The sequence below is a fragment of the Seriola aureovittata genome, chromosome 16, assembly GCF_021018895.1.
Source record: "Seriola aureovittata isolate HTS-2021-v1 ecotype China chromosome 16, ASM2101889v1, whole genome shotgun sequence".
NCBI classification, from domain to species: Eukaryota; Metazoa; Chordata; class Actinopteri; order Carangiformes; family Carangidae; genus Seriola; species Seriola aureovittata.
The window spans coordinates 2,370,782-2,389,804 of record NC_079379.1 but is presented as its reverse complement, the minus strand read 5'-3'; the positions used below and the strand labels follow the sequence as shown (position 1 = coordinate 2,389,804).

General features: G+C 39.8%; 1 protein-coding gene across 1 annotated transcript; it reads left to right on the top strand.

Moving 5' to 3' along the window:
* Positions 1-14,492: 14,492 nt before the first annotated feature.
* On the top strand, positions 14,493-18,740 carry galr1a (galanin receptor 1a). Its single transcript, XM_056398676.1, has 3 exons — positions 14,493-15,484; positions 15,834-15,899; positions 16,334-18,740. Exons 1-3 carry the CDS (start codon positions 14,723-14,725, stop codon positions 16,685-16,687), a joined length of 1,182 nt encoding a protein of 393 aa, XP_056254651.1. The 5' UTR covers positions 14,493-14,722; the 3' UTR covers positions 16,688-18,740.
* The last annotated feature ends 283 nt before the right edge of the window (positions 18,741-19,023 follow it).

Genomic DNA, 19,023 nt, shown 5'->3' with positions numbered 1-19,023 from the left:
TCAGGGGCCGTCTTTGAAGGTGTCGTCCCCTCAGGCCTGGTGCACCATGGGACATGGGGGGGGGGGGGGGGGGGGGGGGGGGGTCAGGTTGGGAGGGGGGGGTGGTGGTGTGGTGGTGGCGGTGGTGTGTGTGTGTGTGATCCATGGCTCTGGCTCGGCACCAGGCATTCTTTGGAGCTTCAGTGGCTGTGTCAGTCACTGCCGCCCTCCGCATGGGCCGGGGCCATTGTTCCTCTCCCCGTTCGCCTCACCCCGGCCGAGGGGACAACAAGGGTTATCTCTGAGTCTGAACTCACAGCCTGATGCAAAGCAGCTGCCGCACTGTGAGGCCATTGTTGAACCGGCCTCATATGTCTTCTTAATGGATTGTGTTTAAATTGGATGTACAGTCGCCCAGATTAACACACAGGCCCCAGAAGAAAGAGAAGGACTGTGAAACATGCAAAAACCTGTGGACATTAGCTGAGTGTCTGTGTCTGCACTGTCATAAAATAAAGTTGTCTTGATTTGATATGTTTGGATTTTCTCTTTTCTTTGTGTTTTCATATTGAAACCAATGAAATTCAAACAGCTGTAGCATTTTGATGCTTTGGTGTATCCAGGTCTGAATGAGGAAGTAGATTTCAGGCCTTTCCTGTAAACTGGCTCACCCCGTCTCTTTATAGTTTAAAATGGTTGGTATCATTTTATTGCTAACTTTTTATCGCACATAATCATGATGATTATTATCTTCTTGTCTATATAGCTTATTTGTAATGCTAGTGAGATCTGTCTATATTAGAATCACAACGCTCCACTCTGGTTTACGTCTCTTTCCAACCACGCCCTGAAGAAGACCCGGAGGTGGTCGAAACCGGACGGTGTTTTATTCCCTTTTTTTTGAGGTTTTTGTTTGGACATTTTACTCTGATATGCCCAAACGTAATAAAGGCATTTTGATTATACCCTTGGCTCTGTGCGAGTGTTCCTGAAGTAAACCCAGCAGCGTCCTTGTGTCTAAGCTCCAGCTTTTACTCTGAGTCTATGACTAATGCAGCTTCAAAGGTTTGTTGTGTTTTGGACTTGAAAATTTGAACCATAACTCAATAGGTGCAGAGACTGAAGCAGGTCTCTATAATGGAACGAATGACTGCGAGTCTACAACTGAAAATGAATGCTTTTATACAAAGGTGGCTACACAACACCTAGATGTTTAACTGAGGGACGGACTATCAATGAAAATATAATTGTTATATTCCTCTTTTACTACACTGTTATGATGCAAAGCCTGCATCTAAGAAAGATATGTCTATTTTTTTAAATTATTTTTATTTAATTTGAGTTATTTGTTTATTTATTATTCTTTTATTTTTATTATTATTAACTTATTTTTTAAGGGTATGAGGTCCTGTGTCACGCAATGTTTTGTTCTGTGGAATAACAGAAAAAATTACATAAAGTGTTCCAAAAAAAAAGAAGAAAGTTTTAACCAAACCTTATGTTTTACTCCAATGCTAATGTTAATGTTAAATCACCCATTAAAGGCCGACATGATGCACTAATTCAAAACCATTTGAATGTGCAAAAAGACTGAAGACTGTCGTGTGAACTGTGGAACAAAAGAATGACCTGCCGTGCTCAAAGTAAAAAAGTCTTAAAGTTACTTGGAGAAATATAAAGATTTAACATCTGCAGCTCCTTGACAACTGAGCAAACATCACGTGTTGATAAAGACTGTGTGACATGGTCAAAAGCTCCAGAATAAGTGATTAGAAAGACCTTGAGTGAGGATTGTTCTGTAAACCCAAAGCTCAACATTTGTTTTATTTTATTTCAGTTCAGTTTCTGTCATCATCGTCTCAGATGTTTCATTTTATCTGTAAATGTTTGTCCGTGTGAATTTTTATTCCTCCTGTCATTTCTCCACGTAACAACACAACAATCGGTCGTGGATGCGTTGTGTTATTCAGAGCGGCTGCAGTGGCCGGTGAACAAAGCAGGATCTGTTGCAGGATAAGTTGTGTTAGAAAACACCCATGCAGCTTCAGAATATTAATATTTTGGGACAGATGTCTTTTTGTTTTGGCTGCTTCTTATTTCAAGGCAGAAAATAACTTTCACAGAGGAAAGAAAACTTACTTATGTTTCACTCTCCACTGGGAGTGTGGTGACAGATGAGTCAGTTTTTATACAGGACAAATGAAAGCAGGGAGAGATCAGTCTTCTGAGGTGGAGGTACAGCTGTCTTTATGTTGCAGCACAACAGATTAATATAGAGAAAATAACACCACAAGAGTTTGACAAACTGAAATAAGCCTTCAGCTTTGTCGCCCCTCCACTTCTGGATCTCACCTCAAAACACACCTCTTCAATCTGGCTGAAACTCTAGTGTTTAATCATATATATTTTATGCAATTATATTAATTGTAATTTATTTTATATTTCATGCCTTGTAGTGGGATTTTATTTTCATGTCTCTGCACCAGCGACAGTTAGACCGGAAGGCAAATTGTTTTTAGGTTATCTGTTCATACGAACGTCTCATTCTTATGAACATTTCTCTGTAACGCCATGAAGGAACTTCTCCAATTCTGGTAAAAAACGTTCACTTGGACTGAAGGATGAACTGAAATTTCATCTCAAATAGTTCATATTTTCTCTGACTCTGGATAAACAGGGATGTAACCCTATGTATGTAAGCCTATACATACATATACCACCTATACATAAAATGTATTATTATTATTTATTATTATAAATTGATGAACTGAAATAAGTTTAGACTCTGTATTCGAGTGGCAGCAAAGCAAACTAAACTCAACAACAGTAACAATCAGGAAATATGTGAATACCCGAAATACTAATGTCAATGATTATCTGTGACATACTTTATATATAAATCAGGGTATGATTGGTATATAATGTGAGCTTTTCAGCTGACCAACATTTTGTCTCACTAAAACCTTCCCCAGGAACCAGGAACCTTTAGAGGAACTATGTGTGTTTCGACTGCAGAAACCAGGCTCTAAATTTAGTTATGGGGTAATTGATCGACCAGCAAAAAGGTAGTACTTTCTAAAGGTTCAGGAACTTTGGGGGGGGGTTGGTCTGCAGTGCTGAACATTTCTGACTGGTCGAGTGCTCGCTGCATTTTATTTCACCCACAATGTTTAAAAGTCTGCAGTGAGCGAGCACCAAGCGAGCAAACACATTTTCCACACCATGAAACTTTTTGTTGACCTGTATTTGAAAATAAAATGCTGCGTCCTGTATTCAATATATACAGGATGCAATTTGTCCCGTATTTTTGTGCATGTTATGTCCTCAAAGTGCTGTGAATAATGTAATATCAAGTAATAATCAAGCATAACAACGCAGACAACAGTGGGCCACAGGAACCTTTCAGTTCCTGAAAAAAAGTACCTGGAGCTTAAAGGTTAAGAATAACCAGCAGTTAGAACTTATAAAAGAGAGACAAATACAGAGTTTTAGTTCTTAGCAGCCACATGCGACTCAAATAAAGTTCATTCAGGTTAAATGTGGTTCTATGACTCATGGAAAATATAATGTAAAAATAATGGTGAAAGAGGACAAACAGAAAGTAGAAAAGATCTTTACTTGAACTCTGAATTCTGAATATGTGGATTAACATTTGCGTTCATATCATAGAAGTCATTGGAGCCAACATGGCCACCCAGCTTCCTGTACGAAGAGAGTAAAATGGGGATAGACTCAGAGGCAGACATGTTTGTCCACTCTGAACTCGTACACAGAGCTCTGTCTGTTTCTCCTGCAGGGCCGGGCCTCGGCACAGCACCCACAGACCTCACAGAGGTAGGGTGCAAGAATGCAGAGAGTGGGATGACCACACTGCTTGTGCCCTCGTGTCCAGAAGAGTCTTGGATTTGTTCCTGAGGCGGGAAGGTCGAGGACGAGCACAGGGGAAACAATAGCGGCCATGGAACGAGAGCTGTGGGACACAAACACGGGAGATATCCTTGAACCACGGCAGGAATGTCGATCTAGACCAAGACACCCACTCGAAGAGGCAGCTGAATATCTATCTGCTGCTGGAGAGAGAGAGAGAGAGAGAGAAAGACTGAAAGAAAGAGTTCTTCTGTTCAGTTACATGTGCAGAAAATCACCACATGAGACAATCTTACTTTCTAGTATGTTAAAACAGTTTTTATGACTTCTGCAACCTCTGTGAGTGAATAAAGATGCAACAATCAGTTTCATCAACAGAGAAAGTCATCTGTGTTAAAAGGAGTCAAAGATTAACAGATTTAATTTGCCTTCATATGGATTATTACTTCTCAAGACCAACGTAAACAAAATGATAATTGAAACCTGAAACCTCACACTGGACAATAACTAAATCCAAGTTATTATAATGTTTCATGATTTTATCTTTGTAAAATTTCATAAAATGGTTCATTCTTATCCACTAGCACTAGAAAAGTTTAGCTGGCTCACTCATTGGTCAGGAGTTCATAACCGAAAAACAGATTCTCAAATACAAGCTTGAAAAAGATGGTATTAAACTTGAACAAAAAGAATTGCTACAATTAAGGGCATGCAGGGTATTGCTATATTTACATGTTTGGAAAAGACCAGACTAAGCATAAGAATATAATATATTTAATTAGTTATTATGAGTCACACTTCAAAAAACAACATTTTAGGATAACAAATCTGATTGAGATGGTTTTTATTTAATTATTTATTTTTTGGGTTGGATATGAATAGGCTACTAGACATTCTAATACACACTCCATTCCAGTTGGTGCTGGTAATGAGCAGCAATTCTTTCTGTGGACTTTAACACCTTGTTGAGGGAGTTCAGAGGAGAATGATCAGACTATATTTGGAGCTGACTGAAAGGCTACAGTAACTCAGATAACCACACAAAGCAAAAGTTGTCTCAAACAGTTTCAGCCCTTTAAAGCCAAGTTCTGTAAACTTCAGTGGCCCTCCCCATTCTCCAGATCTGAATCCAGCAGAACAAGAAATTGGCAGCATGGATGTGCAGCTGACAAATCTGTAGCAATTATGTGATGCAATCGTGTCAACATGGAGCAGAGTCTCAGAGGAAAGTTTCAACATCTGGTGGACTCAATGCCAAAAACAAATGAGTCTGTCCTGAGAGCAAAGGGAGGCTCTACCCTGTATTTTTAAGATGAAGTCTCAAATCATTGTCTCCTACACAGTTCAACTACATTTCTCTTCAAAACAGAGATACAACATAAATTACGTTGCACTAATTGGCACTGAGAGTGAAGAGCCCTTGTGTTATCTCCCTGTCACCCTGCATGACCTCTTCGTGTCGCATTCTGCCCCTGAAGCCTATAGATGACAACATAACTATGATGCTCAGCGGATGATGTCACCATCCAGTGGGTGCTTGGGCCAAGAAAAGGCTTGGCACTTCCTCCTTTCAATGATCTAATTGTGTCTCATTTTACATTTTGAGTTCTGATAAATAATGATAAAGAAAAGAGGCAGTGCCTTTAGAGCCAAGACGTTGTTCACAAACTTGATGTACTGCTGATTTCCTGAGGCATTGTGGGTCTTTGTAGTGTTTTAAATTCCCATTGTTTGAAGTAATAGGATCAGCTGTAAGACGTGAATGGTTTTTTTTTTCCCCCACAGTGTGTCCTCACAGTGATCCTTTTGGCTGGTAAACAACTCAATGCAAATGTCTTGCTGGTCGAAAGCCAATGATTCCATCAACATTTGGCAGAAGCTGTCGCACAGGGCCCGAGCATAATGCTATCATTTGTTTAGCATCTCAACAATATCATGCTCTCTTGTTTCAAACGGAGGATATTTTTGAGGCGCTGCGGCTGTAAATAAAGGTTTGTTGCGAACAGGCAAGCAAGAGAAATGCCCTTTTGCCTAAACACTCTTTATCTTTCATTATTTTAATCATGTAATTATTTTATTTTTCTTTTAGTCAGTCTTTGCAATGGGCAGCATTGTCCTTAGCTTAACATTTTATCAGCAGGCAAGTTAACCTAAAGCGCTTTTTAGCATGACGTGCTGTTTGTTGTTTGGCCTAGTTGATGCTTAAGAGCATGCTGCTTAGCTTAAAGTGCTGCTTAGCATATCATGATTTTTATTTAGTTTATTTCAGGCAACATTCTACTTAGAGTAAACTTAAACTTATTTCTAACTTTACAGAAATCTGATTCAGTCTTTTTTCCCTTTACTCGTTTTTTTTCTGCCTGACAACTGTGCAACATTATGCAGATGAAGTTTCTCACAGAAATTCACTGTGTCATTTGATGATCACACCAGGCACATGCAGACAAAGTCATCCACTCTGCTTCACTCATTAGATTCACTGATTTCTTTTCAAAAATCTCCTGCGCCGGGTGAAAAAACCGGCCTGTTAGACACCCGGTACCTCCACGGAGAGCAGGTGCTGCAGCTGAGCATCCTGGATCAGAGAGGGTGTTGAGTAAATCTCCAAGTCTTTGTGACCGTGATGATTTTCTCATCTGCGCTTTCTGTCATATATAAAAACAAAAACCTCTCACTCTGTATTGGAAGTGGATCACATGCACGTGGTTCATTGGGTTTTTGTGCAAGTGTAGACGACGTTGCTGTGCTCCAGTCTGATGCAGTCTATATGTCTGAAACATGTTGGTAGGCAACCAAGGTCACGGAATACAACACTGCAATGAATTCAGCTATGAAATATGTAGCACAGTTGGGTTTATGTTCAAGGTAGACTCAACAGAATCGCTCGAGACGTCCATCACGCTTCTGCTCCAGTTCAGTGATGTGTTTCTGGAAGCTATCTTTATAAGATTGGCATGGTCTGAAACCAAGTGCAGCCTTATTGTTTGTGTAATAATACAAACTTGGCAATATTTTCAACTTTCATGCCAGCAAAGATTTCATGCATTTCAGTTGCTGAAAGCTGCCGATGATTTTCCAGGCTCATGTGAAGTATAGATGGAAGTGTGTGGAGCCAGCTGCCTGTTGTTTTCATTAATTCTAACAAAACAAGCATCTGCGGCGTCTTGGCGTTCGCAGCAACCTTGTCATTTTACGTGAAGTGGAGGAAATATATTCACAAGAAGAGCAAAATAAGAAAAGAAGACAGCAGATGAAAGTGTTGCACAACTAAGAAGCTTTTAGTCAGAGGAATGAATTTTATTTTATTTTGAAAAATGTACTCAGACCATACACAGCCAACTCCTCCACTGTCATGATTGAACCTGTCAGTGTCCTAACGATGGCGACGTTAGATAAAAAAGAGGCTATAGATTCTTCAAGTCCATGTTTGAAATTTTTGAATTAAAAATTTCTTTTTTTTTTCCAAAATTTGCCATCTAACTTTATACAGTATGTTGAGGTATTAAATGTTTCTTTAATTCCTTATAAACAGCTTGTAATTTTGTTGATTCAATTGTGTTTTTCTGGTCATTTCTATCATCTTTGTATCATATTCTACGAGCTTTTTATTCTACAGGTTCTGCAGTCAGTCAGTCAGAGAGTCAGTCAGTCAGTCAGTCAGTCAGTCAGTCATTAGGTTGTGTAAATTTGGAACAATACAACAATGTGTTGACATAAAAAATAATGTACTTTTGAAGTATTTCTAAGATTAAGTACTCCAGTACTTTAACTCAAATAAAAATCTGACTGAACAATTTACACTTGTTTTGGAGAAAAACATTGACCAGCAGGATCTGTACTCTGACTCCAGTAATGGAGCTGTTTACTTTGTCCACCTTTGGTTGTGTATTGCAAATATATTGTTAGCAAAGAACATGTTCATGGTGTGAACATCCAGCATGGTTAGATACAAGTGAAGGTCGAACAAACAGCAGCACAGAAAGGAAAAGGAGAGGTTGTGGTCCACACATTATCCTCTTACAAAAAAGTATATTGAAAGGAATTACAGTCCTTTCCTCTGGACTTTGGGACTTTCTGTGCATATGGAAGTAAATTGTTTGGGGATTATATGTGCCATTTTGTGTCACGTGATCTCTTAAATGTAGGTGGAGTTGTCACTTTCGTGTGTGTATATACAGTACATGTACCATATACTGGTGGGAGAGAGAAACAGTCGGTTCAGTCAGTCTTTAATGAATTACCTCAGGCTTGTCATGTTTCTGTTAAAGGGCACCGTGCATTATGTCTTTATTTACTGTACATCCAGGTACGTCTGAGAACATGCTGTCGCTTTCACAACTGGGAATCTTCAGTTCATGAATCTTTCAGCTGAAGGAGGGTTTGACATTTAGAACAAGGAACTTCAGGTGCCTCCATATTGAAAACAGCATGTCTCTGTTCACTTTAACATTTAAAATCCATCATGTTACTTCCTGTTGCATGTACAGAATATGGAACAAATCGAATCTGCTGGTGCAGCTCCAGCAGAGAGGCTGGTTGAACTGGGCAGCTCACAGTGTGTGTGTGTGTGTGTGTGTGTGTGTGTGTGTGTGTGTGACTGCGTTGAATTTGAACACACATGTTTATCAGTGTTAAATAAAGGTTTTAAAAGACTCTGGCTCCAGATGGACGTGTTTGTCGTGTGACTTTCAGAGAGATGAATCACACTGCAAACATGAGTGCAGAGGCAAACCTCCCTCCTGCCCTCTACTGGCGGTGTGAGGAACTGCGATGTGCAGAGAGGCTCGGTGAAAATGAAAGGATCCGGGTAAAATAAAATGCACAAATGACCATTCTGACTGAAATCGAATATGATTTGTTTTGCATATCGTGCAATGTTCAGAAAAACTGAACGTGAATCAACCTGAAACAATGAAAGTGAGCGGCACACAAATATGATTTTGAAGATTAAAAGGGGACATGACATGATAGGATATGTAGTCAACAACCTAAACTAATTTAATTAACGTAACTTAGTTAAGGCTAACTAATTAATGCATCCTTCAATGAGAATGAATTTCAAGCTGCTTTGACTGGAACTGGAGTCTTTCATTGTCATTTAGGATTTTGAGGCTTTACATTTTAATGATGTAATCGCTTTTATTAATTAATTGACTTAAATATGGCTTTAGACATGTTGTCCTTCTATGCTGGTAGTGAGAGAGGTTATGGATGTTGTATTGGAGACATTTTACTGCACAGGTGTGAGATATGAGTTTTTTTTGGGGTTAGATTTTAGCATAAAACCAGATAAAACACATGAGACAAATAGGAAGATGAAACCAGTTAAACTTTCTGGTATTATGAGAATAAATTTGAGAATTCAATTAAATCTGATCAATACAGAGTCAACATAGAAAAATAATACCAGTATAGGGAAGGAAATTGTTTTTGCTGAATAATATTTCGAAAATGATCATAAAACTCCTCAGTTTTCAGATACTGAAGACTGAGGCCAACTTGAACAGGAAGAGCAACAGACTGTAAGTGATGTTATCATCCCCCAGACTGATAAACAGCCGTCATTTTCTGACTTACTGTTTGCGAAAAACACAGAAAATGAAGGCAGAGGACTGACCAAAACAAAACAGCACAAACACGCTGCCAAAGCAAAATCACCCAAATGACAATCTGTGGCTCGCAGCTATTTAGCAGGCGAGGTAAGTCCATTTCAAATTATTGGGGTAAATGGATGTGCTGTTGCTCTGGTCTCTTCTCATGGCTCAGTGTCATGGTAACAACAGGTCTGACTGCGGTCTGAACTAAAGGGCTAACCACCTGAGAGGAAGACAAGCAGGGTCCAAAGCAGCTTATCTCCCTATGTCTCTAATAAGCTTGGTGAAGGAAAGCACGGAGGTGGGAGGGAGACGACACAGTGAAACTGGCTCTGTGATACGTTATCCTGATATCACAACCTCAGACATCACACCCTCATGTTCAGCAGTTACTTACTCAGTGTTAAAACATAGTCTGTGACTTTACCTCTCACCTGTTACTCCTCACGTCTTACAGCTGAAACAAAGGCAGAAAAACCTCTTTGTGAAGTCAGGTCAGTTTTTTTTTTTATTCCTCTGCACGGGTGATTGTTTTCAGGTTGACTGTCTCATTATTGTGGACACGATATCTCAGTAACAGACCTTCTTCAAATTTCACACAAACATACACTTGGACTCAAGGATGAACTGATTGGATTTTGGCGGCTAAAGGTTAAAGGTCAAGGTCACAGTGACCTCACAAAACACCAATACTAAAGACTTCATGCAGCAATTATGACAGAATCTCGCACAGATGGCTCATATTTTCTATGACTCTGGATAAACAGAGATGTAACCTGAAACTAGTCTGAGTGGAGGAGTGATACAACCACAAGGTGATTCTAGTTCACTTTTAATTGAATGAAATTGTGCATCTAAAATGTGGGAATATTTGCTGTGTCCTTTTATGTTTTTGTTTTCATATGATTTAAACTGCTGTAGTTTCATTTCAAAATGTGTATCCCTTGTATCGTTGCCTAAACTCTTGCTCTTTTTAACTGTATTTTGACCTCACAAAATGCAGTTTTCTTGTGACGCCTTGAGAAAATTTCTTCAAATATGGTAAAAAAGTTCACCTGGACTCAAGGAAGAACTGATTAGATTGTGGCTGAATGTCAAAGGTCAAGGTCAGGGTGACCTCAGAAAACACTTGTTAGCCATAACTCAAGACTTCACACAATAATTATGACAACATTTTCACACAAATGGTTCATATTTTAAACTGCTCTGGATAAACAGGGATGTAACCTGAAACTTAATTCAAAATATGAGGTCCAGTTCAAAGTTCCTACCATTAATTGGCCCGTTCTCCATTCGTCTTATTTTATTTGTGTTAGCTATTTTTATGTATCCTGATTTCCTGATGTTCTTCACTGATTAACTTCAGGAGTTTTCCTCTTTGACATTAAATTCTTTCTGTATTTTTACCTCACTCAGATTTCATAAAGGCAGAGATCATAAAAACAGTTGAACTGCACCTGATGCACCGGGAATCATTTTTATTTTTTCTCTTTTAGAAAATCTCCAAAAGACTTTTGGTGCCACAGTTACAGGTTAAACGTAAATGGTAAAATATCCAAGTGTACTGAATTGATCAAAGGTGCGTTTTATTGCTTATGAGTTTAACTGAATGAATGCACTATTTCTGCTTTTAAACCTGCAATAACTGATTAACTAACTTGGGGCAAATAAAATATTGACATGTAATCTTTCAAATTGATATACTAAACTTATTAGCAAATCCTTGCTAATTTACACATCCATAGCATACCAGAGAACTAAAACGGGGCCAGCAGTGTTTCCAAAAGTCTCCATTTTCTGTGCTCCAAAACGCTGCAGTCGTATGGACAGGAGATGAAAGCGTAGCAAGAGATGTGCGTTTTAAAATGAAAACGTAGTAGTGTGGACGTAGCCTAATATTAATTTTCTTTGAGTTCTGTTTGACTGTGTGCTGATTGGTCCTGAGCAGGCAGTGGACAGTGGGTTTTTGGAGCTTTCTCGATGAAAGCAGCTGCCTGCGGTTAGAGTGAACAAAAACAGTAAAGTTGTGGGCTGGGTGTAGTGGAAAATTTTAATGTGATTGTTTTTTTTTTTTTTTTTAAACCTGTATTCCTATTGTAATGTGAAAAATTTACACCATTATATGTACTCTCATGAAACCTCGTTTTAACCCCTTGGAAGTAGATAAACTGCTCCTTCACTAATGGAGTAATTCTTTATCTGCGTTCTTACCCCGCATAGCTTGTTTTTATTCCTGAGAATTTACAACGACCGACCAGTGCAGCCTGAAACCACCAACAGTCGGCTAAAACATTCCTGTTTTCATAGTGTAGGAGTCTGTATTGTTCTGACTTCGGGGTTCTCTGAGCTGAAACTCACTATAAAGCTAAAGGAATTTGTTTTTAACTCAATACCAAACTGTTTCTTGTCCTATTACACGCATTCACTGGAGTTGTCTAGGAAATGAACTAAACTGAAACCGACAGTACACAGATCTTTTGGATGATATGATCTAATTCTCAAATCAAAGTAGGAAACTGAATCGACTGAGTGTTGAGAAGTGAACTGTCCATGGTGCTGAAATGATTTCATCTCTGTAGCACCAACAGTGTAACAGGACAATTCACTCTCAGTTCATTTTGGTTTTCTTAAAACAGACATCACACTGTCAAGAACAGCTGAATTCGGATGCTGTCTCCAGGCTTCACTTTGCCTTTTCCACTCCCTGGCAGAAACAGGGATAACATCTCGGTCGATGGAGTAAAAAGTCGCCATGGAAACTTCAGGCTGCTTCAGGACATGACCTGAGAAACCAATTACAAAACAATTGCCATGTTCCCAAAAGTATAATAACCCTGTGATAACAAAGTGAAATAATGACTGCTATTAATTTTCAGAAAAGGCGAAGTGGGAGAATCGGTCACAAACACCCTAATTGTTTTCCATCTTCACCCCCACTATCATCATCATCATTATCATCACCAATCCTTACCTTTAGGTTTTTAGACTTAGACTTTGTGTTGAATTTACCTGATTAACATGTAAATGAAGCAGGCATGTAAACAATAAAAGCTTCAAATGTGTACAATCGTTTGAGGACAAGTGGACCGCAAGATAACATCAGCCTCTGCTCTCAGGTTACATACTATGTGCATCATCTTTGTCGTCATGCCCCCCCCCCCCCCCCCCCCCCAGTTGCATTCTTGCATAATGATAATACAGCTGTTCCCAGACCTGGTCAGAGCAGATCAATAACAGAAACAGGAGGCCGAGGACGGTCGATGGAAATGAGAAAAATGATAAAACTGTTTCCAAACTGAATCTGTTCACTTTTACTTAAATCAAAAATGTCCTTGCATAAAAAATCTTAAATATTTCATGAAAATTAAAGGTACAGACATTTATGGTCCCCAGAGGATCAAGTCTATGATTTTGGTGACACCAACAGGTTGACATTTTTCGATTTTGGTGAAATGTCTTTAGAACTTTTGGATGGACTGGCCTGCCATGCTCCCCTGAGGATGAATTCTCATAACTAATAACTGATGCTAGAGGTATGGCTCTATGGATGACAATATTAGGTCTGTTGGTCCATCATTTTGGTCCTGACGGAAAATTTCTCTACAACTGTCATTACATTTTGTATAGACGTTCGTGATCCCCAGAGAATGAAGCCTAATGATGGTGATCCCGTGACTTTTCTTATTTTGCCACCAACAGGTTGACATTTTTTGATTTTAGTGAAATGTCTTGAGAACTTTGGAATAGGCATTTGAATGGTACAGACATTCATGTTCCCCTGAGGATGAAATTTAATAACTAATAACTGACGGTACAGACCTGGCTCTATGGATGACAATGTTGGTCTGTCAGTCCACCACTTTGCTCCAGACTGAAATATCTCGACAACTGTCTGATGGATTGTCATGGCATTTTGTACATTCATGGTCCCCAGAGGATGAAGCCTAATTATTTTGGTGATCCCCTGACTTTTCTTTTTGTGCCACCAACAAGTTGACATTTTTGGATTTAATTATGCTAAATTAAAGAAATTTTGGATGGAAATGAAATTTGGTGATCCTTAAACCTTTCATTTAGTGCCATCATCAAGTCAACATTTCAGTTTGTTTAATATTTTGAGTTATGACCAAATATAATAATCTCTAGTACTGATAAAGCTACAAAAGTTCTGGGTCCTATATGCAATTTGTTAGGTTCCTGTATGGAAAACTCCTGTATCACTCCCAGTTTGTAAAACAAGTTATAAATTAAAAACTTGGGTTCAGACTTTTGAAGATCTGAGTTGTACCATTACCACTAAACTGATCTTAATCTCCCCTTTGAAATCAGACTATAGGCATTTTACAAAATAAGATATATGCAATGATTGTTTGTATTGGCATAGACCGCCAAATAGTAATATATATGGAACATAAAAACACAAGTTTAATTTTCTAAACGTCATTGATCCCAGTAATGTCAGAAATGAAGAATGAGTGAATTACTGAAACAGGAAGTGAAACCTGACTCATCTATAGGGACAAGAATAAAAAGTTAAAGGTCTCAGAGCAGCAGAATTTATTTTCATACTCCACACCATCTGTCTCAGGAAATGACCAAAAAGCCATAAAGTCAGTTTAGATTGAAATTGGAAAGTAAAAGCTTCTTTTTAATCTCGACAGAGATGCTCATTACACTGAAAACGTTCAATATAATGAATTACACACTCTCAGATTATTCCATTTTAAAGCCATCTTCATGGCCTAAATGTGTTTGAGATTTTACTTGAAGTCTCTATAGATAAATCAGAACATTTAAAATAAGGCAGAATAAAAACACAGAGACACTGGGAGGTGGGGATGGATTATTTCATCATACCCTTATGCATATAAATATGTTGTATAATATGCAATGTAATCTTGGCAATGCATTGTGGAATACATTGATATTTATATTTTATTGCCTCTGTTCAAATTTCTTGCATTAAAAAGTGCCACATATTTACCAGGATATGTGAATAGATTATATTAATAAAAACAATATTGGCAATTTGGAAAACACATGTGGGTTTATTTCCCTCCATAAAACACATTACTTCATATTTTCAATATATCACCACGATGCGCAAATGTGCCATTGGAAGTTTATTGACTTATTTTTAATGAAGCCAGACTGATAATTTGACGGCAGTGTATGTAATGTAGGATGTGTTTTTATTCCAGACAGTGGAGAGGTATTGGTGGGATCAGTGGCGCGCAGCACGGTGACGTTGCGCATGTAGGCAGGGAGCAGCCTGCAGATGTATGAGCTCAGTCCAACCAAGAGAGACCCGTCCTCAGCCTGAGCTTCATGTGGAGGACATGCGTCCTTTATATCAACACGTAACTTTTCTGCTTCAATTAAATAAAAAGATGGAGCTACAGGTGGAAAACCAAAGTCAGCTGTTCAACACCAACACCGCGAGGCTGCCGGCTAAACTCATCCTGGGTATGGGTGTAGATAACTTTATTTCTCTTCTGATATTCGGGCTGATTTTCATCCTCGGGGTGCTTGGGAACACCATGGTGATCACGGTGTTGGCGCGCAGTAAACCGGGTCAACCGAGGAGCACCACCAACATCTTCATCCTCAACCTGAGCGTGGCGGACCTCTCCTACCTCCTCTTCTGCGTCCCCTTCCAGTCCACCATCTACATGCTGCCCACATGGGTGCTGGGAGCGTTCATCTGCAAGTTCATCCACTACTTCTTCACCGTGTCCATGCTGGTCAGCATTTTCACTCTGTCGGCCATGTCCGTGGACCGGTACGTGGCCATCGTGCACGCCAGGAGGTCCTCGTCGATCCGGGTGGGGAAGCACGCCATGCTCGGGGTGGTGCTGATCTGGATCCTGTCCCTGGTCATGGCAGCTCCCGTGGCGCACTACCAGAGCATCGTGGAGCGGGAGGACAACAACACTTTCTGCTGGGAGGTCTGGCCGGATCACCAGAGGAAAGTCTACGTGATGTGCACCTTTGTTTTGGGATACCTGCTGCCTCTCACTCTGATATCTGTCTGCTATGCAAAGGCGAGTCACTGACTGAAATAAACAAATACACCCAATGATAATGACTTTAACAGATTAAAATACACATGAACGTTTGCTACGCTTTTTTCTCTCTAGTGTGAAATTTTTTTTTTGGATACCTGATGCCTCACCTGGATATCTGTAAATAAATAAGTAAATCTAAATGTAATCAATGATTTTAAAGCAGATTTAGATCCAGTAAAGTCAAACATGAGGCCAAACTGTGGCTTTGATCCTCATAAAAGTTCTAGTGTAAAAAAGCAACACGTGTTTGGAATTGATAAATGTTCACTGAAATAGACATTTATCTCAACAGCCTTTATCTTAATCCATACCTTTTTTATTGCAGGTTTTGAACCATCTGCATAAAAAGCTGAGGAACATCTCCAAAAAATCGGAGCTCTCCAAAAAGAAGGTTTGTGGTGTGTTTGGTCATTTCAGTTCTGATGTTCAGTGAGCTGCACACTGAGTGAAAATGTGGGACTGAGGTGACCACGCTTCCCTGATTTCTCTTTTAATGACAGATCAGGTCTGTGATATGAAAGGAAAGTGTGCACAAAAATAGCTGCAAGCTGTTGACTTACAGCCCTGAAAAGCCCCTTTATCTTTCATGTGATGCTTGTAAATGTAAAAAGTCTAGTTGGGAAAATAATTTAGTTTGTAGAAATGTAAAAAAAGAAAAGGAAATGTACCAGTTTGTCCTCTGGATCAGCCATAAAATACCTGCCTTTTATTTGATCAGGTTATATTGCCCGTCATTATCTTCCTGTTTCCCCTCCTCCACAGACTGTCCAGTCATGATCACATGACATTATATTACCCATTATCTCGTCTCTTCCTCTCTTCCAGACTGCTCAGACAGTCCTGGTGGTGGTGGTGGTCTTCTGTCTGTCCTGGCTGCCTCACCACATCGTCCACCTGTGGGTGGAGTTCGGCTCCTTCCCCCTGAACCAGGCCTCCTTTGTGTTCAGGATGGTGGCTCACTGCTTGGCCTACAGCAACTCCTCCGTCAACCCCGTCATCTACGCCTTCCTGTCCGAGAACTTCAGGAACTCCTACAAGCAGGTGTTCTGGTGCCGGGCGCCCAGCGAGTGTCCCCTGAACGACACCAGAGACCTCCGCAGCAGGATGGAGACGGCGCCGTCCACCAACATCAGCGTGACATACAAAGGTCACGACTCTCAGATCAGTAAAATGCTTTGATGTCACTGATGACGCTGAGAGTACTTCCTGTGGTCTGTATGGAGTCTGACTGATACTGGAGTTGTCAGGTTGATACCGATGGCAATATTGGATCGTTTGAAAAATCCAGTACTGATACAATGTCCGATATTCTGGCGGCCATTACGCTGCTGCAGTAAAACCTGCCGAAAACAGCAGTATCCTTATTTAGTTCACAGCACCACCACTTTTCAGTTGCTGTTTCATAATGTAGTTATTGTTCATGTTAGAGGACATTGTGAATACTGTTTCACGAGAGGAGGCACAGATGTGCAGGTGTGTGAGGGACAGTTCGGTCTGATCTTCGGAAGCAGCTGGATAAGAATTTTGTTTTTTTTGTCCTGAGTCTGTAAATATTGTATATAAATATAATTTCCTGGAGACACGGATGAGCCAGCAGCCGGTTAGCTTAGCTTAGCATAGCATAAAGACTGGAAACAGGTGGAGAAAGCTAGCCTGGCTCTGTCCAAAAATCTGCCTCCCTGCACCTTGAAAACTCACTGATCACTAACTCACTAACATGTTATACACTGTATGTTTTTTTTTTCTTCATGCTGTTCAATAAGGGGCTGTAAACAAGATTATTTCTTGGCTGGGATCAGTTGCCAGGCAACCAGCGGAGACACCAAACACAAACCACATATTGTAATATTGGGTATATGTGTTGTATATGGTATGAATTTTGCCCTTTAACTGTTAGTAGTAAAACCAATAAGCATTCAAAAAATGCCGAACTATTACTCATTTTTTCATTCGTACCTTCAAATGAATCATTTTTGTGAGAAATTCGAAAAACCAAATGTGGAAAAATAAATCTCCAGTGGCCTCTAGTGGACAAACTATTGGATGGCATCAATAGAACATGAAAACCCTGTTAAATTCAGTGCCAACAGTTTTAGAGTTAATGTTTTTTATTGTGTCTGTGGATTTCATCTAACTCATGTTTAAGGTTCAGGAACGTTTGTGGTCACAGTGAATAAAACAGGAGATAAAGTCAAGTCAGATGTCGTACACTCCGCATCCACCACACTGACCTCCACCCCTACGTGAAAGCAAAACTGGAAGTAAGTCCGCTGATACATAACAATTCCTTGAGGCGTATACAACAGTACTAACACTACAGTAATATCAGCCACACTGATGTATCAGCCCGTCTCTAATTCTGAATTTGTTCATGACAACACAGTGCCATAAAGTCATTTGAAATCTCATTTTTAAAGCCACAAAAGCCTGAGTTCAGTCGTGTGTGAGAGCTGTACGCTGTCAGGATGAATTTCTCCGTCTGTGATGTGTTTTCTGGTTTTTCTGGCAGCTGATTTTCCAATGAATTCCCAACCAGTGAAAGTGAAACAGAGTCAAGGACACATTTTGAAGTATCTTTTGAAGTATCTTGTGAAACACAATCCATGAAGCAACAGCTCCTCGAGATGAAATGAAACTTTTCAAAGTCGCTTTCTGTTTCAAACCAATACATTTGATTTTTTTTTTAACCTTTCATTCAGGCCTTGTTTGTTACAGCTCGGACCGGGGCCGTTCTCATGTGAGGATTGTGTCATTTGTTTTCTATATCTGTGGGCTGAGTTAATATGTACATACTGTGTGTCGGCTCTATACCAGAGAACATCAGGTTCATGCACAGGGTAAATAATAATGCAGCATTTAAATGACGTAGCAGATTACCAGTCTGTCCTCACAGGCAAAAGGTAAAGGTTCACACCTGAGCTACCAGAGACTGTTCACAACAGAAAAACAAAGGGGATTCTGGGAAGTTGATTTCTCACTGTCATTTTGGTCCGTGGTTTTCAGCAGATTCACTCCTGTTAGAGTCCATGTCTGCAGGAGAAGATTTCTCTTCATTATGACTCCACCCACACACAGGTGCATGTTTAAACCTCCTGTCCCCCCATTTAAGTTAATGTGAACCTCTGATTTAATGTTATATTAGAGTTAATGTCGAAGTGTTTTCAACCGTGCTGATATTGTTTTACTAAAATAAGCAAACAAATGCATAAAAAAAAAACATTTGTGTACAATTTATCTGTGAATGAATAAAACAATATTACAAAGCAATAAATAATTGACTCTTTTTTCTAAAAGTAGCTCATTGATGCATGAAGCTGAGCTGTAACCGTTGGTCCAGATGTAATCAGTTCTGCAGGGAGGGCGCTGCGCTGCTCTACCTGCCTCTCTGATCGCACAGATTACATATTGTTTTCTGTTTATCCCCGAGGCCGAGTCCGATCAGGGTTTCTTCCCAATACAGTTGAAGCTGTGTGCTACTCTCTGAAGTGTCACCCGCCCCCTGCAGTCACTATTAT